The sequence below is a fragment of the Haplochromis burtoni genome, unplaced genomic scaffold (genome assembly GCF_018398535.1).
Source record: "Haplochromis burtoni strain Fernald_Lab_line unplaced genomic scaffold, NCSU_Asbu1 Contig_19, whole genome shotgun sequence".
Taxonomy (NCBI): domain Eukaryota; kingdom Metazoa; phylum Chordata; class Actinopteri; order Cichliformes; family Cichlidae; genus Haplochromis; species Haplochromis burtoni.
Window position 1 is genome coordinate 578,472 of NW_024582380.1, and position 19,769 is coordinate 598,240.

General features: G+C 43.0%; 1 protein-coding gene across 2 annotated transcripts in view; it reads right to left on the bottom strand.

The window, feature by feature from the left end:
• gpc3 (glypican 3) overlaps nt 1-19,769 on the bottom strand; it is a 136,654-nt gene that overhangs the window by 45,662 nt on the left and 71,223 nt on the right. For both annotated transcript variants that reach the window (XM_005916603.3, XM_005916604.3), the window contains exon 3: nt 8,233-8,918. In XM_005916603.3, the coding sequence (XP_005916665.1) occupies nt 8,233-8,918 (686 nt within the window). The remainder of the gene's footprint in view (nt 1-8,232; nt 8,919-19,769) is intronic.

Genomic DNA, 19,769 nt, shown 5'->3' on the forward strand with positions numbered 1-19,769 from the left:
CTGTCCCAATGCAGATCAAGGGTGTGTGTGTGTGTGTGTGTGTGTGTGTGTGTGTGTGTGTGTGTGTGTGTGTGGGTGTGTAAATCCTGATGTTTTATTCAAGTAAGATGGAAAACAAGTCCAAGAAATGTGATAGATGCCCCCTGCAACGAGGAGCTAATTGCCTGCATGGGGAAAGCATTTGATAAATGGCTCTTTAGTGAGAAGGATGTTGTTCAAATTGAAATTTGTATCCATATTATAAATAATTATACAACATACAAGTGATGACCAGAAAGGGAATTAGACTTAAAAGCCGAGTTGGTTTTGATTAATTTTTAAATTAGAGCATTAGTCATTTGTTAGTAAAGCTCAGCTAAACAAACAAAAGCGTGCACAGGACCCGCCGCTGTTTCTGTCATTTCTTATTCATCTTTATCTTCTTCCTCCTTTTTATTTCTCTGAAATCCAGCCACCCAGAGTCATATAATAAAGAGTTTTGAAAATAAAGAGTATTAACTGTGGACAGTCTCTTAATTCTTTTCATGTATGCACATCAAGCACCCTGGCGTCACCATTCGGTTGGAGTTAAACTATTGAACCATGTGCCTAGTTTTCAAAAATGAGGTACTGTTGGACTCCTTGGATCAAGCAGAGTTCAAAGCATTTCCATCACATTTTATCTCATGAAAAAAGAAAAAAAATCATAATTTTTCTTCCCAATCTTTAGAAAAACCAGCACAGAGATCTTCAGAGCAAGCCTCATAAATGTCTCATTAAAGTTATCAAATCGATTTTTGAGCCGCACACAGCCAATCACAATCACAGTGAAAAGTGGCAGACATGAAATGAGGTCACAATCAAAGCCGTTCTGCAGTTTAGCAAAAGCAAACTTTGTATTGCTAGATCAAAAAAACAAAAAACGTCACTACTTGGAGGGTGCTGTAATTCTTGTATCTGGTAAAATTGATTGATTGATGTGACCTCCCCTTTGAATCAAAAAGGCCACAATTTTTTAACAACTGATCTTTAAGTCTCACAAAAACTATCAGATGGATTTTAGATTTTCAAAGCCATTTATCTGTTACAGCCAATCAATGACAACAGATGAGTCTCCAAACAGAATATGAGATTTGATGTTTTAACCCTAAACGCAGTGTCTGTAGGCACTTCTGCATAATCTGACCACTGCTCAGGTCATTGCAATAAGCAAGAACACACAGAAGCTTTCCTATCAGAGCTTCCAGCCACGGCTTCGGTCTGATCCAATCTACAAGTTCAACTTGTGTGGAAAAAACATTGTTTTAATGAAAGTCAGTGGAACATTTTAATGTTTGTCAAACTTGACTGGTACTCTGCACACAATTCATTTAATTCTTCAACTAGTAGTTAAAACAGCTCAAAATAGTTCAGACATGTTCCAACATGGCTGACCAGTAGCACAAGAAGAATTTTAGTTCAACTGCTGGGCTTCCTTATCATGGCTTACAGATACACACTCTCTAGCCTCTTTATTAGGTATGCCTGTTTGACTGCTTATTAATACAAAGATCTAATCAGCCAATAACATGAGAGCACATCAGTGGATTTAAGATGACCTGCTGAAGTTCAAACTGAGCATCAGAAGTGTTTACAGACAATGGTCTGAAAAACAAAATTTCCAGTGAGCCGCAGTTTCTGGCTGAAAATGTCTTGTTGATGTCAGAGCTCAGAGGAGAATAGACAGAATGCGGTGAGGCTTGTATGCTCTTCTGCATTCCCTGCTGTATGCAGAAGAGCTTCTAAACAACAAACTTTGAAGCAGATGGGCTTCAGCTGCAGAGGACCACAGCAGATGCCAATCGTTTCAGCTAAGAACAGGAAACTAAAAGTATAGTTCACACAGGCTCACCAAACAACAGAAGACTGGGAAAACACTGCAACATCTGACTGGTATGGTCAGATGTTGGCAGACACAGCATGAAAGCATGGATCCATCCTACCTTGTGTTAATGTTCAGGTTGGTAGAGGTATAATGGTGTGGGCCACATTTTCATGGCAGACTTTAAGTCCCGTAGTACCAGCTGACCATCTTTTAAATGCCACAGCCTACTAGAGTATTGTTGCTGATCTTGTCGTTATGCATAGTATCTCCTGATGGCTGCTCCCAGCAGGATTTCACAGCATATCACAAAACTCAAATCATATCAACCTGGTTTCTTCAGCATTACGGTGACTTCACTGTACTCAGATGGCCTCCACAGTCACAGATCTCAAGCCAACAGAGCACCTTTGGGATGTGGTGGAACGGGAGATTTGCATCGTGAACGTGCAGCTGACAAATCTGCAGTGTGATGCTGTCATGTTAGTATGGACCAAAATCCACCACCTGTGGTGTGAAGATTTAAAGCAACCCTGGTATTAGTAAGATGTATCTAAAGAAGGGGCTGGTGAGTGATAAAAATCTATCATAATTTACAGTGTTAAGCTACAGAATGATCCCACTGGGACCTTTAAACATCCCAAATCATCTTCTATAATTTGCATTGAACAGTTAAACATGACTTTTATTAATTATGCATCAATTAAATATTTAAACACGACTAGATAAATAACTAAGAAATAGCTGATAAATAAGAAATATGTTGGAGCGTTTGGAAATCTGATTGGCTGGATGCTGGCTCTGATGGTATCAACGGTTTCAGAGCTGGCTGCGCTTCCCGTTTCTCTGCAGTAGTTTCGCACTTGTTCGAACGGATTAATAGGCAATAAAAATGCAGCGAAGATTTAATTAGTTTTCTTGTTTTCTCGCTGAAGCAACAGTTTGGATGTGATTTGATCTGCCTCTGATATGTGTGAGCACAATGGGAAAGCCACCAAATAAAGACAGCTGATGAAAAGAGTGTGTTATTGACAAAAACTGCAACAGGCACACAAAGAGCTATTTGATATTAGACTTAAAACTAAGCACCCAGCTGCATTGAGTGTATAACAACACATAAGTCATGTACTCCGCAGTATATCTCCTCTAATCTTGGTCAGATCCATCATATTTCTGTCTCAACCTACTTCCCGTCTTCATTTTCAGCCGAGGGGTCGAGGGGTGATGGATGTCTCCTCCACACTCTCCTGTCCTCCTTCCCCTTGGGCTTGCTCTTCACACACTTCCCCCCTCCCACTCTATTCTTTCGTCTCTCCGTCTCTTTGTCCCCTCTTTCTCTCCTTTCTTTCTCCTCGGTAACTGGTAAAAATAGAGCTTCATAAATCATGCATCGTCTTTCACAGCAGTGCGTAAAAAAGAAAAGAGAGGAAAAGAAATAAATGGGGGGGGGAATGTTGAGGATGAGATGTAGAGACGGAGGTGGATGACATCAAACTCCAGGAGAAGGGTGGGAAGTTGACAGGGGAATAGATTGGAGCTGCAGGGCTCTTGGCTGCCCTCTCCGTCTCTCTGAACATTGGCTGATTCACGCTGGAGTTGGAGGAAATGAATGTTAACATGCCAAGGAGTGGGCTGGCGGACGATGAGTGGTCATCTCGCCAGCAGAGTTACATGTTTCAAGCTCGCAGAGCGGAGAAGAGATGTCTCTCTCGCACCTTGAGGACTCTCTTACTCAGATAGGGTCGATCCGTCTGTCGCCCTTAGTAACAGGGGTCTGCACTCTGACTGGCGGGAAGGTTAAGTGCGAGATCGCTACGACAACTGCACCACATGTAGAATCACATGAAACCCCAAAACAAGGCACGGTAGATTCATTAGACTGTTGTACAAAATATTGTATCACGAGAATATTACTTAAGGGTTCCTCTTAGTGAAAAAATCACCACGGCTGTGATTTTTTTTTAAAGATTAGAAATCAAAGTTATTTGATAACGCAGCTGCAGCGAGTTTTATTTGATCATGTTAAAAACATGGCTGTAAGCTGCCATAACCCCCCACCATTATAAGATGATGAAATGTTTGGGAGAACCCCAGTAAGAGTGCAGAGTCCATGCTCCAAGTTTGGTGCCAGCAGATGAAAAACTTCCTGTTAGGCCATCTGGTGTTGATTTCAACTGGCTGTAACAGACACATGCTGTATAAACATCTAAAATCAATCTGATAACTTTGGTGAGAATTGGTCTGAGGATTCATCTGCGCTATTTTAGGCAAAATGATTACTGCACTGCCAAATAATCGCCACATAATGTAAATATTTCCTCTGTAAATGAAGCGCCCAAATCCATGACCCACAGATCAAAGCATTACTGTGATATGAACTCACTTCCTGTTTGGTATCCCTGCAAATGATTTTGATAGGCTGTGGTGGACAATCAATCTATCCCCAACAAGTCACCATTTAATTCAGGTTACATTTTTGACAGCTCTGCCAACAGTTTTAGTTTCCATGACGAATAAACATTTCTGAAAATTCAAATTTTTCCATATAGTGAAAACTGGGCTTCAAAGGTACATCATATCTGAAAATCCATCCAAACAATCATGTTGCCGTTTACATCCACGCTTCATATCCACGATTTACTTTCAACCTTTTAAATTGCTGTCACCTCGTCATCATGTGATCTTGTGGCAAAATTTGTAATTAAACAAATAGTGCATGCATTTGTTTTTATTTTGTGGTGTGACAATAAAAAAGTTAGTGTAATGACCACAAAACGGTCATCTTTAACTACCTTGAAGAAATTCCATCAAGATTTTAAAAAGAACCGCACAGCTGGTTAGACAACATGAAACCAGTCCCTGCAGCCACAGCTGTCTCTGGGTGTCACCATGTTTGTCACCTGCCTGCAATTCTGTATATTCTTCTCCTTTAAAAAACTTTTTTACTGCTTCTCACTTTTTCTCTTATCATTCTTCTTATAGCTGATGTTCTACATGTTACCAAACAGGATAAACTATAAAGCTGCTTGTTGGTTGTTGGGAGGGAGCTTTTTCACCATAGAGCTCATTTTCATGTTCAAGAAACCAGTTTGGGATTGTTTGAGTTTTGTGATATGGTGCATAGGCCCATCAGAAGATGGGTACACTGACGTCATAAAAGGATGGACGAGGTCAGCAATAATAATCAGGAAGAATGTGGTATTTTAATGGTGCTTAACTGATACTAAGGCAGCCAAAGTATGCCAAGAAAATATCGCCTGCGCTATTAAACCACCAGGCGAAGGCTGAACCGCTGATACAAGGCAGGATAGATCCATGCTTTTATGTTTCATGCCAAAGTTTGACCCTACCACCCAGATGTAGCAACAGAAATCGAGACTCATCAGACTTTTATTGCCCAATTTTGATGAGTCTGTGTGAATGGTAGCCTCAGTTTCCTGTTCTTAGTTGACACCCAGTTTGGTCTTCTTCTCATTCAAGGTTCAGTGTTTTGTGTGTTCAGAGATGCTCTTCTGCACACCTTGGTAGTATGTAGAAGAGCCTACAAACAAGGTGGTAACTCAGCTACTGTTCCTCTCAGCTTGAAGCAATCTGGCCATTCTCCTCTGACTTCTGCATGAAAAACTTTCACCCAGAGATCTGCTGCTCAGCGAATGTTTTCTCTGTTTCAGATCTTTCGCTGTAAGCCCTAGAGATGGTAGTGCAAGAAAAAACCCAGTGGATCAGCTGTTTATGGCACCAACAACCATGCTATGCTTAAAGTCAGTTAATTTTAAGCTCAGCAGGTCGTCTATACAGGTGAAAAAACCCTGACACCACTGTAGTTAGTGGTCCTTCATTCAGGTGTTTAACTCTGGGTGAGGCTCTTTAGTGTGACACAATTAGCCCTGAGAGAGACAATAGCTCTGTCCCTTCTGTGACACTAAGAAAGGAGCGAGATGACGTTCACATCCTCTGTCTCTCACACACACACACTTTTTCATTGAGTCAGTGAATACACTGTCACAGCAGCTCCGTTCTGCCTCATATACAGGACACAGACTCATAAACACAATGTAACGTCATGATGATTTGAATTGGAGTCTTAAGTACCACAGACAAGAATTTAAAAAAAAAATCCTTCTCAAACACACACACAGAAGAAAGTGAGCTTTCCCCCACAAGTCAGTGATTCATAGATGCAGCCACACCCTCACACTGCAGAGTAAGTGAGGTCAACCTGTGCGTTAATAAATGATGGGTTCAGAGTGAAAACCTGGTCACTGTGGGGATTCAGGGTGTGAGAGTGAAAAGTTCAGCAGATATCAGGAGAAAAAGCACATCCAGCTCTGTAACCCCAGCAGAAAGGGCCTTTCATATTTCATAAGCAGTTCTGTCTGACTTCGCATGTGGGCTAAGAACCAACTTGATGGTTTTATTGCAGTTAACGCTACACATAACGGGTCACCGCTGCTGAGAAGTGAGAGACAAGTTTCAGAGAGACGTGCTGGGAGCATCTGTCTGATACGTGCTAGTCTTCCTCCCTCTCTTGCCTGCTTGTTGCTTCTCCTTTTAATGCAGTTCCACCCAAAGTGCATTTTTGCTTTGGATGTGGAGAAGTAATGTGTTGCAGCCTGCTGTCTTAGGCAGAAGAAACGTCTCAGCCCGTCTTCTTCAGCACCGAACGCTGAAAAAGGATGTGACTCAGCGGGTCTAATGTGGTTACAAGCATACATACTATCAGTGTGATACTACAGTGGGAGGTGTCACCAAATCTCTGCTCGCACGATTAGAGATTTAGTGAAATCAAAGGTGAAATAAATATGTAGACTCTCACATTACTGCCATAGGTATACCAAGAGTTCAGGTAAAATTAAAACACTATAGAATAATATAAATGAATCATTTGCAGTTTTTTAATGTGCGCAGAAGGAAAGTGGGTCGGCTCAGTGAGAGGACTGCAGTGATTATGCGCTATAGGCCAGAAAACAAGCAAATAAACAACATTCAGAGAAATTTATTCAAATCATCTCGAAACTGAAAATCCAGATAAACAAGGTTATCAAGTGTTTTCGTCTCATGGCCACAACTGAGGTGATATTTGTAGCTGTGTTCTCTTCCAACCTGCTGAGATCAAAATGAGATGATTGCTGCCTTGATTAGCAACATCTCATCTCGTAGTGTTCAAAGCAGCAAGTAGGGCTGCTCGAGTATGGCAAAAATGATAATCACGATTATTTTCACTGAAATTGAGATCTCGATTATTTGACGATATTTATTTCACAATAACGATGTATTGAATAATGACTTTAAAGATTGTCAAAAAATAATATAAAATAGTGTGCAAATACTGATAACAGTGCAAATGTTTGCAATATAAAAAATAAATGAAAAATGTAAACATCTATGTTTAGTGAACTTTGCAGTGTTGCTCTGTGGTGCAGCTACGACACTGTAGCAAAGTTTACACACTATGTCTACTTGATCCACGTCAGACTCCGCGAACCCATAATGTTTCCACACCACTGAAGTTTTTTTTACCTCGTTTGGTACCGGGCCGCGAGAGTTGAGGCTCAGGTGTGAAATGTATAGTTTTCAGGGTTTTTATCGGTTTTCAGCGTCATTTTGTTATCGTTTTTATCGTTTTTATCGTTAACTCAGTTTTCCCTGGTATTTTCACATGTGTTATGAATAAATCTCATTTTTTTCGGTACCGGTACTGGTTTTATTTTGTTGTATTTATCCGCGACACCTTAAAGGCCGGTCCATGAAAATATTGTCGGGCATAAACCGGTCCGTGGCGCAAAAAAGGTTTGGGACCGCTGCTCTTAATTGTTGTGTGCGCTCGATTTGCCACACGGAGCAGTGTGAGAGTAAAGCACGAGGGACGGGCTAATAATCGGCTCAGTCATTTTTAATGATCGTTGAAAGCCCAGATCGTAATCGTGATTACAATTCGATTAATTGAGCAGCCCTAGCAGCAAGTATTGTAAGCTGCTGGGACCTTTCTGGTAGGGTTTCAGATGAAAGACCAGACTTCTAGCAGGTTGTAACTTCAACAACAGAGCCCCCATACTGCAGACCTTTAACATTTAAATAGGCAGCAGCATGCGGGGCTGGAAAGCTAAACCAGCAAGTGAAAAAATAAATAAAAGGCCCTGTGCGTGGTTTTTACCAGGCCTGCAGCAAATTTCATATTTGAGTGATGACTCGAAGAAAGTTTTATTGGGAATACAAACAAATGCAGACGGAGAAAGTAACATTGCATTTGCAGAGGGATGATAAATACCAAGCTCAAATCACATTTGATGACCATAAAGCAGGTCCAAGTTGTGACATCGCTCTGGATTTATTCCTCTTCAGTTTAAAAGCACATCTTACAGTGTGTACGTGTGTTAGTGTACGGGACTCACCAGGGTGTTCAGGTGGCTGCGGGTATTCACGGCGTGTTTGAGAGCCAGTTTAATCATTGTGGGCAGTCTAAGAACAACAGCCTCCATATCCTGCTCTCCCCTCATGGCACCAGCCAACTTCCCCAGTCCATCTATATAGCTCCTCCAATGAGGCTGCACTTCTGCAGCTCCCCCCAGGCAGTTGTGCATCACTGCTTGACAGAAGCCTCTGCAGGCCGGCGGCCCAAGCATGCCCTGGCAGTGCGGGCAGTACCACAGCCTCAGCAGGGACCGGCTGCACTCTCGGCCGGGCCGCAGATGGTCTGTGGTGTTGACGACCTCGATGCCCAGGTTCAGCGCCTGCAGGAAGACTCGTGTGGCCAGGAGGGAGCGAGAGAGTCGAGTCATCATCAGTTTAGGATAAGGACCAAATGCTCCCGAGTCCTTCCAAGCTCCTCTTACACACTCCTCGGACACTGAGGTGCCACTGCCTCCCAGCAGGCGGCGGTACGTGAGCGGAAAGAGGCGGCCGTAGAGCACCGCCACCATGTGGTCAACTGTGGAGTCCGAGCCAAGGATGTAAAGCGACATGTCCAGGAACAGCTGCCCCACAGAGCTCTGGGCACCGCTCGCAAGAGTCGGGAACTCTGACTTCAGCATCGTCAGGGTGGAGTTACGTCCGTGGCGCAGCACCAGGTCAAAGGCCTCTGCAAGAAAGAGTGAGACAGGGTGACAGTCAGGCCATCTTCTGAAAGCTCAAAAATTTCATTCAGTGACGCCTTAATAATCACTACAATTACCTCAAAGTTCTCAGCAAACAGGCATCAGCTTAACTCAAAAACATGAAACACTCAAACAGAAGCTTTCCCCCAAACAAAGATCCTATCCTTAACGATCAAAGCCAGGGAAAACTTCCCACGCGCAGCCTCGCGTTCCCTTTTTCCCACTTTTTCTCCATTTGTTGTTTTCCTCTAATGTGCTCACACACACTCTGAGGAAAAGCACGAACACATGCGTGTTATTACAGTAACGGGTGATGGCTTCAAACGAGCTTCTCCAAATAGATAAACAGTGAGATTCTGGCTTTGACCTTTCCACAGTACAAAGCAACGGTCTGTAAAAAGCTCACAGAATCGTAAAAAGACACCAGTAACGTCAATATATTAGTCAAGTGTGAGAGGCATGGCCGTAAGGATGTCTGTGAGGAGAAAAGCATTCAAAACCTGCAGGAGGGAGTGGAGCAGGGGCCACTGTGAGAAGAGAAAATAATCAGTGGCGTTTCAAGGCACAAAGTGAAGTCTTATCAACAAGGTGGCACAAGAAGCGGGAGCTCCATCATCGACCCAGTTGCAAAATGAGTGAGGACCCGACAACAGAGGGGATTTAAAGCTCCATTACTGAACTTAGCAGGGGAGCCGGGACTCAGTGAAATGAAGCTTTGGACGGGAGAATAGCGTGAGATCCCGAAATCCCATTTATACCACGGCTAGTCCACTATATCACTTTGTTGGGAGTGACTGCCGCAAATGCTTTGTGAGGAGCAGAGGAAAAACAGTGGTTTAGGGAACATTAGAGGAAGTTATTGGTTTATGTGCTACAACAAATAGCCATTTCATCTTTGTTATTCGTTTTTCCCTGCTTGGATAGTTTAATTTGTTTTTCTTCATGCCTCTCTGAGGTCAGTGAAGCCTATGCGGAGCTTTGGCGTTGAGAAACAATTTAACTCCTCTGTTTTTAGGACATAATGTGACTTTCTGTGTATGCGTAAACAAATCCACATGAGGATATAAATACATATATATGAGATGTTTCACTATGATTGAAATGAATTCTGTAAACTAAGTAAACTCTCACAGAGGAATAAACACATTCGTTCCTCAAATTAAACATTCACAGTGTTTTTGTTCATCTGAGGTTATATTTACCTCGTTTTAAGATTTTTATTATCATCCGATATGTAAAACCTTAGAAACGAGTGCAATTTCTTCTTCCCATGTTTAGTAGGACTCGAAACACAGCAGCTAATGCATAAATGCAAGCAGGCCCGAAGTGATCCAGCTTTGCTATTTATGGTGTGAAGTGAGGTGAAAACACACTGATATGAGCTGCAAATGTTTCAACTCATTTTGAGGCTCAGCGGTTTCAATTTATTAATTTACAGAAACTTATTTTGAAGAAAAAAACAAGAAGAAATTGATTCTCTGTCAAAGTCTCAGATCAAAGGATAAACAAATATAGCACAACCAGATTGTGGTTTACTTGCTAGCACGAATGAATGTCTGCAGCGCACTTATTTGCCCTTTTATGGCAACCGAACTGCACACTAGCAGGCAGATCAGAGCATATTATTATTAATCATTTGACACTAAATCCACCTTTTTGTGTTGTTGAATTGCTGCTGAATCATTTTAATCTTTCTGGTCCCGGTTTATCGTGTTCATTGCGGCACAAGGTATTTGCCTTTGTACGGGGAAAATTAAGCTCAGCTCTGGAAATAACAGAAAATATTAGAACATTTTTTGATGTTGCATAGCTTCACTGCCATGTTTCAAGGTTGTAAGCCTCAGTTTAAAAGTTGGTTTTCAACTTTAAAATGCTGAAAGTGTTGAAATATGCTGCCTTAACTGGCTAAAGAGAATCCTGTGAAGTAACGACCCTGTAATTAGCCAGCTTTAGTTAATAAAATACTGAACCTGTTTAAGCAAACTTTATCATAGGCTGGAGTAAACTGCAGCTTTAGGTTCTAATGTGTAGGTAAGCAGCCTGCTCGCTCAGCAGAACAGTCGCTGGCTGCCTAAAGGTTAAGAAAAGCATTGGAGGATGTTCAGGAGCAGCGCACATCTGTTTGGTTTTTCACTCTACGGCTGTCCTGCTGTGTCTGTGAAGCACTTCCCTCTGTGATCAGTGAAGAGGCAGATGTGCAGATTGCCAGCTGAGACAAGGAGACAGACTGAAAGGAGGGAAAACAAACCCACACACACACACACACACACACACGGTTACACACAGAACTCGCAGATGAGCACAGAAAGTTTTCAACAAGCAGATATTTGGTTATCGATTGAAAAGTGGAGGCAGTGAGAAAATGTATCCAGCTCACAAAGCGGTTTCTAAAAAAAATCCACCCACATCAAACCCTGAAATTCAGCCGCTACCTGTAGCATCTCTCACGCCGTAAAGAGGAGAGCCACTTTGCGATGGTAAAGAGAAATACTAGAGGGCTCTTCATAAATGCAATTCAATGGCTCTGAGTAGCCGGGGTCATAGCATGAACCATTGCGAGCCCATTTCCTGCAAATGCTCCTCACGTTCTTTCAGCGGTGAAAGCCTGGACGGGATCAGGTATCCTTTAATGGAGGGGAATGGGGCCGTATGTCGGGGACCTGTGACACGCCGGATACAAGTGTACGAGGTCAAGAGCACGCATTACAAGAGCAGGAGCCCAGAGCAGCATATTAGGTCACGCTTAAAATTAGCAGTAACATTCATTTTGTGAGCGTCAGGGATGGAGGCAGAAGGCTGCTGGTTGCTGCAAAGCTGTTTCTCCTGAGACTGAAGGCCTTTTACTGACAGACCACCTGTTTACTCCAAGGCATCTGGGCATCTCATCTTTCTCGGGCCTTGAAATGCTCATGTCAGATTGACTAAATGCGGTCCAGTAAACCTCTACTATGCGAATTTCTCATAATATCTGGTTTCTGTCCATTTCAAGCCATTAATCCCAAATTAAGCAGCGATCAAGTATCACACATTTCATGTTATTAGTAAAATAAGTCTGATAAATCTGCGGCACAATGAGGTAAATTCTTTCTGACATCTAAAGCCTTTAAGTGACTGCAGCTCTGACATAAAACAGGCGCTCCCGTAATCTATGAAGGGCCTGTCAAATAAGCATATTTGATGTTCAGGAGCCCATCAGTCTCCACGTTACGTATAAGTACATAAATCTGCGGCTCATAACGTACCAGGCTTGGCTGACCGTTGCCTGTGGTTGACACGCTGCGAAGGCAAAGACATGCACCGTGCTGCCTCATCAATCAGCGGCCCATACACCCATTATCCCCTGAGAGGAAAACATCAATAAATTACCCAGCCAATGAGACTAATCCATTTGGCTGATGGAGTTTCACCTCTAGCTGCCATGGAGACGGATGGAGGAGTCGCTGCCACCTGGTCCCGTTAACAAAGCCGTACCTGTCCGGGACGCAGACAGAGGACTGGCGGGGGTGCCACGGTGACACTTTTGATGTAAGGTGATTGGGCTTCTAAAGGGGGCCGGTGATGATCCAACTGTCTTATCATGTGTCTGTGGGTGCACCAAGCACGTGCGCAGGCTGACTCTAACAGACACCTCCCAGCAGCGTCGACGTTCAGTCGTGATTTTATGAGCTACAACAAAGCAGCATCTTTTCACTGACTGTAAACAGTGCGCTGCATTTTCCAGGCACGTTTCACTCAGAGCACTCTGCACTCAGGTAACCTGAGACCCGCTCCACCTGACAGCCCTTTTTTCCCCCTTGCGGGATTGTTGTACGTTTGCATCTGCTCGGGGCTTTACGGGACGGCGGCAGAGAGGCAGAGCGGGGCGGGGCCGGCTGATTCCAGGAACAAAGCAGGCAGGATGCTGGTAAGGCCTTGATAACATCACCAGCAGACCATGAGGGCCAATGGACAGCGGGGTAGAAATGAGAGGTGTATTAGGTTACTCCATCTGTTAGGGAGCACCTCATCGAACACACAAACACACACACGCACGTGCCCACACGCAGCCGCGCACAATGCAATCAGAGCACTCAGCAGCAGCCAGGTGGTGACAGCGAGGGCGAACATTTGGCGGACCATGGTGGGATGGCGAGGTGTAAGTCAGGTGTAAGGACACTCATACACACACACGCTAACAGATTTTTCTTTGTGTTCATTTAACTGCTGCCCTGTGAGCGTCCAGCTAATGTTTCCTCCCAGCTAGGCAGTAAAATAAACAAAAATTCATACACTGCTTTTATTACTCGTAGTCTGCTTCTAATAAGAAAACAACTCGAGAGGGTTGTTTTGGGGGGTTTTATCTCCAAAAACTCATACAGTCCACTCGGATCCACTGAAAAAGATATACAGCACTTTTACTTCTGTGTATATTTTTTGAAAATGTGGTTTATTATTTCAGGATAATCTTCAAGTCCAACAAGACTCGTTATCTGTTCTACATTAATTGAAGGTTAAAATCTAGGTAGCAGTCCCAAGCTGCGCTGGATAAAAACACACAAACAGAACTTTACTTCTAAAGTTCTGAGACAGTTAAAAGATATTTTTCATAATTTGATGCATTAATGAAAAAATTGTTCTCAAATATTTCTATTTCAGTAAAAAAAATTGGCAAAATTTGTCATCTCTCATTTCTTTTTTGTTATTTATTTGAGGAGCCTGAGCTTCAGCCAGCAATAGTTCTCCAGGGTTTCTGACGCTCTTTCCAAGTTTTTCTTTGGATGTTGGCTCCTTTTTGACTGACTGATAGTGTTCCAGGATTACACTTATTGCATTGTCAGTGAGTTTGGGATCATTACCATGCTAAAAAATGAAGCCGTTGCCAATCTGATGCTTTCCAGATTTTATAACATGGTCGATCAAAATCTGGTCGATCACTTTTCTGTGTTCATAATTCTATCAGTTTTGACAAGATCAGTGCAGAAGTGCAGCCCAAACCATGACAGAGCCTCTGCTGTGTTTTACAGACCTCTCTTCTGACTTCCTCCATTCATACTGACAACTATTTCAAAATTAAAATTACGCATGTGGTTCTGTGGGACACACAGAACAGGATTTGAACTAAACAGCAGCTTTACTGCTGAACTCAAGCAAAATACAAAATACACGAAAACTCAGACAGGGCGAAAGAAAGCTAAGAGAGCTCAGGCTGTGTTGAAGAATAAAGGTGGTCATACCAAATATTAACTTCCAAGCTTCTGCTGCTGCTGTCACAGTCGGGGCGCACTGCATAGCTCATCTTTGTGTGCCGTCCTTCTGCTGCAATGTAACACTGGGTATGAGCCACTAGAGAAAACAGGTCCATGTGCCTCTCACAGGGTGGCTGGTTTGAAAAGCTGAAGGTGACATTGTATGAATAGATGAAATGAAGTTTTCCACCATACAGCAGGGCCAACTCTGTTTGGGCCTAACATACTGTACTTTCCATTGATGTATCCACAGCACAGGATGCAGACTGTTTATAGCATTCGGTTTATAGCAGCATGTGTATTTGCAAGGGGCTGGCAATCAGAAAGAAGATGACTAAAAGGCAGGAGAGCCATACTGGCTTGTTTCAGACAGAGGAACTGCAGGGGCTTCACAGTGGCTCAGTATAAGATAAATAATAATCACTTTAAACAGTGAAGCATGCCAAGCTACGCTAATAGAGTTCAGATGATGAGCACAATGAAGGATGAAAACATTCACAAGCATGAAGAAATGTAAAGCTTGATGTTTATGTACATATATGCATATGTACATATGATATGCATAGACTCTACATCCCCAAATTTTTGTTCATAATTACCAGCCATGTTTGCTTACTTAGTGTACATTCAGTATTTTTCTCCACGCCCACCTGCAAAGACTTTGTCCTCTATTAAACAGGTCTCACAGTTTGAGAACCACCAAGCTAGGTCAGGCATAGAAGTCACTGGTTTGAAAATAAGCTGGCAAGTATCAGACTTTATTTTTACCTGGTTGGCTGAGAGTTGGAAAGCAGCCATGGTGATGTATCGCAGCTACGGTTTTTTAATACATTGTAAAATGCAATTGCCTGAATTCACAAAGAGCAGCAGAGGTCTGCTCATCAAACAGCACAACAACAAAGAAAACTGATTCACTGAAGCTCAGAGCACAAAATATTTTAATAATTTTTAATGCAAAAGATTTTTTCCACACTTACCAAGTTCCATTTAAGCTCTGGTTAATTTGCTAAGAATATCAACTTTATTGCAAAAAAGGACAAATATCTAAAGCGGCTTTGGGATAATTAGTGGAAAACTATTTACTTACTGTGACAGCTACAAAAAGAAAGCAGTTGTGAAGGATTAAGATGAGTGTATATTCCCACTCAGTTTATCATACCTGTTGGCTTTATTCCCCACAGGTGCCACTGCTGGGGAATAAAGCCGCGGCTGATGGGTGCAGACGACAACGGTTAAAACGTGAAATGTGTTTCGAATTCAATTTGGAGCGTTTTTTCTCCATTCATCGTGGGTTGTTTTTTTTTAAACGTGGGTCGTGGAGCATAGACTGTTTTTCACCTTCAGAAGTGGGGCCAATGCCATAAACAATCTGCAATAAAAGTAGCATCTGTGTGTGCTTTGTGCCTGCCTCCTTTTTGACAGCTCAGCCAAATATCATTAGAACTATCCAAGTATAAGAAACACATCATCTCATTGACTGGAAAACATATCCAAGAGCAATAAACCACATCCACGATTACTTCTTCTTATACCATCAAAATCTAAAACAGGAAGCATTAGACACACAGAGATAGAAATTGCTGTTCCTGGGTGATACAGATACGCCAGCAGCCAGTTTTTCTTTCCTCCCGTGCTTCCATATTTCTGCTTGTCACCATTGACTCCATTGATCTCTGGCACTGGCCTCCAATGCAGAGGTCAAAGTTGAGCCGTGCTGTATCTCTAACCGGCAAACAGGCGCTGTCAGAGGACACGGTGTGCAGCAGAATAGAGGACACGGCGAGGTGGGAAGGACGCGAGGGCAAAAGTGAAGTGGAAAAACACAACTGAGAGCTGGAGGGGAGGTAGAGGAGGAGGAGGAGGAGGGGGTTCAGTGAATGGTGCCAGAACGTGTGGAGAGAAACATTCAGCGAGGCGAGCTTTGAAGCTCCATTCAAAGGCATCTGGAGTCAAGCAGTGCCAGAGCTGTGAGACACGTCGCACTCCTCTCGCCAAAACTCAGCCACGGGTGAGAGAGACCTGACACCCCAATCAAACGCTCGCCTCGCAGACAAAATACACATCGGACCCCGAGGAATCCTACCACTCAGAAAAGTGATACTTGAGTGAAAGGCTATTCCAATAATGGATTCATTTCCAGCGCACAGACCGAGACGCAGAGACAGGACACACATACACAACCCAACACACACCCATAGGCGTTATTGCTCTCTGGGGCTGCCGTTCAAGGCCGCGGATAAAAAGCCCGCAGCCCGTCCGTCCACATCTGATCGAAGATGAGAGAGGTCACGACTAACGCAGCGCGAGCACTCCACTCCAAATTAAGCATCCGAGCTCTATTAATCCAATATGCATCTCTAAGTAGATCCTGTGGTTCGTGATGAATGCACTCCTACTCATTCACCCTCATGCTAGTTTTCATGCTTGCGCCGCATTACGCCCATGCATCGGCTTAATGCTGAACAGCTCAATTTCAAACAGAGACAAATGTTATAGAGGGAATATTTGCGTTGCCATTTCACGATGCGCTCGCAGTAATAAAAGATGAGATTCGTGATCCCCTTTTTCTTTTTTTTTTGAAGTCGGGCTTATGACACATAAAAGGAGAAGCGGACTGAAGTGAAGAGAACTTACGAGGAGAAGCAGCAAGTGCTTTTGAAGTTCTGAAGCAGATGGGTGCACAGTGTGAGGGGAAATAGTGAGGCTGCATGAGAGGAGGCTTCCTTAATTATAAAACCCAGACTAATAACTTTCGGTGGATTAAAAATAATAATAATAAAGTTAAAACACGTGTCAGGTTTTAACCTGACACGTGTTGGAGGCTCTGACACTTTACAGTCCTGTTGCTCGAGCTATCATGAAGTCCCACTCTAACCTTCTGTATGTGTGTGTGAACAAATGAGATGAGGTTTTTTTAATTATTACAAGCTGAATTTAATAAAAGATTAAAGGCCAGGTCATTGCCACTTTAATAATTAATTGTGGCTCGTCTATATGTGGAACATTCTCCCTGAAAATAATGATGCACCTTGCATGATGCCACTATTATAGTGTCAGGACTGCCTGAAGACGACTTATTCCCATCCTTTGTCATGAGATCAAATGGACTTTGAGTGTGTGTGTTAGCGTGTGATCGTGTTTGTAATTGACTGCCTCAAGCCATGTGGGTTGAAGGACACCGATGACAGTTTCATTACAGAGCCGCAGAGTGCAGTGTGAGGAGTATTTCTTCTCCCGGTTTGTCAACGTGGGTTCAGATGTGACTCAAAACACTGAATCAGTGTGAGGTGTGTTTGATTGCCCAACAATGATTAACTTTGAGGGAAAAATGGCTGCAACATTTTTTTTTTTTTGCAGGAGTGTAAAATCTCACCTTTGAGAGAAGATGGGTGGCCTCGAGGATAAGGAACATGCTGACAGACTTTGATGTAGGACATGGAAATATGGAGCTTTTTACCAGAAACAATTTAGCACAAAAAAGTGGTGGAGGAAGAAAAGGCACAAGCTGGGCTTCTTGCAGGTCTTCACATTCAAGAAGGAAAGGAAATGTTGGACCCTGCAGCTCAGAAACAGCAGCTCAGCTTATCGATATAGTTGTCACCGAGGTGGGAGGTATCACAGCTAAAATACACAGTCGAGGGTGGGGTGCGCAGAGGTCATGGAAGTGCAGAGAAAATATCAGCAGGAAATAGCCAAAGGCTACAGATTTATGCTGATTTAACAACAGTGTTTGAAAGATCCGCTGAGAAGCTTCCAGTAAAATTGAGATAGCTTTCAGAGGAAAGATAAAGAGTTTTGAGAAAAAAGGAGGCAGCTGTGTCAAAAGAAATGTTTGGGAGCGGCAACAAGTCAAAGAGCAAAGAAGACGATGCCTCACAAAGCCAGACTTCAGAGGATGACAGAGAATGCATCAGTGCATCGCTGTTTCATGTGTAAACTGGAGGAACTCCAGATCGTGGTGACGACAACAATGGATGCCAGGAAAAACAAAGGAAGGTGAATGAGCTAAGACAGCATTTTGAGAGGCTCATTTAAAAATCATAAAGCCGCTGCTTATTCTCCTGCTCTGAGACAAATTCGGTTTACACGCAGTCTCAATAGAGTTCACGACATTCATTCTCTTCGCAGCCCATGTTTTTGGCAGTATATGCACACATTTAGCTGCCTGCTTTCATTTCTAAGAAAATACTCATGTTCTTCGGGTGTTTTCTTCTTACTTGATGGAAAAGTGACATATTTAACCCTTTAGAGAAACTGTGATGCAAGAACCAAGTTAACAGTGTAATCTAAAAAGAAGTTGCTAAAGCAAGCTGTTAAAAAATACAGTATAGAAATACCAAGAGAACAAAGCAGGGCAGGAGAATCAGTCTGTTATGCTTTTATTTGAAAAATCCAAAGTACGGGTGAATGTGTCGGGGCCTCGGTCGGGGAATACACACTTAGGCTGGCGTGACTGACCTAGCGATCAATTTCACAGCAACCACTCGCAACCAGTGGGACAACACTAATTTTTCCCCAGCGACAGGTGGTTGCTACGCGGTGGCCAATCGAACAGGTCTCTGCGCCTGTGTGACCGAGACATCAGGAAAACTGGCAAAACTAAACGATGATTCTCAGCAGCACTGCAGCGCTCACAGCATCGGTGCAGCATCAGCCGTCGGCAAACATGATGATAATAAAGTTTTTAGTGAAATAAGTGAAATTCTGTTGAGCTTTGTCTGCTGAATGTGTCAGCGAGAGAACAAACCAGGTTATATGTCAAAATGTGAACACAACTCGCAACAAGTGTGCTTCAATGTTTTTCATCCCACACAGGCAGCTCAGAGGCAAGAAGCCAGGCTTTTGTTTGGTTGCTGCTGAAAACCGTGGAAGCAGGAAAGATGGAGAGATAGAAACAATCTGCCAACAGCTTTGTTTCCAGCACCACAACCTTCTCCCACTGGACTCTGGCCATTTCATCCTGGTGGAGAAACGCCTGACTTTACAGAACTTTGATTGTTGTGAAATAACAGCAGGCAAGCTAACCTTGGACGCTCATGTTTCCCAAATTTTCAGCTAAGGCTTCACTAAAGATAAAGTATGGGATTTTCTTCAAGACACCAACACTCATTGAGCTCGTCTGTATTATTGGGTCAGGTGCTTCTCCTTCACTCTATGGAGTCTCTGTGGGCTTTGGGTCAGTCGATTTGGCTAGCAGTAGTTTTGGGCAGATGCTAAATCCTGCTGGAAAAGAAAATCAGTATAAACTCTGTCAGCAGATGGAAGCTTGACCTGCTCTACACTCTTTGGGTAGGTGACTGGGCTGACTTTAGGCTCGATAAAGCAAAGTGGACACTAGTAGAGGACATGGCCGACTTCAGAAACTTCACTGGACTTCAAAGACCTCAGATTCTTGATACTCCTGATACTTTTCACTCTTCCTCCAGAATCTGAGCATTGACCATTTCCAAAATTCAAAGTTTACTTTCATGTGAAAGTTCTCTTTAGCCCTGGTAATAAAACTTTCTGGAGACCACACACACACACACACACACACACACACACACACACACACACACACACACTAATAAAATACTAATGGCAACACATGAAATAAGCTGTCTCACCATG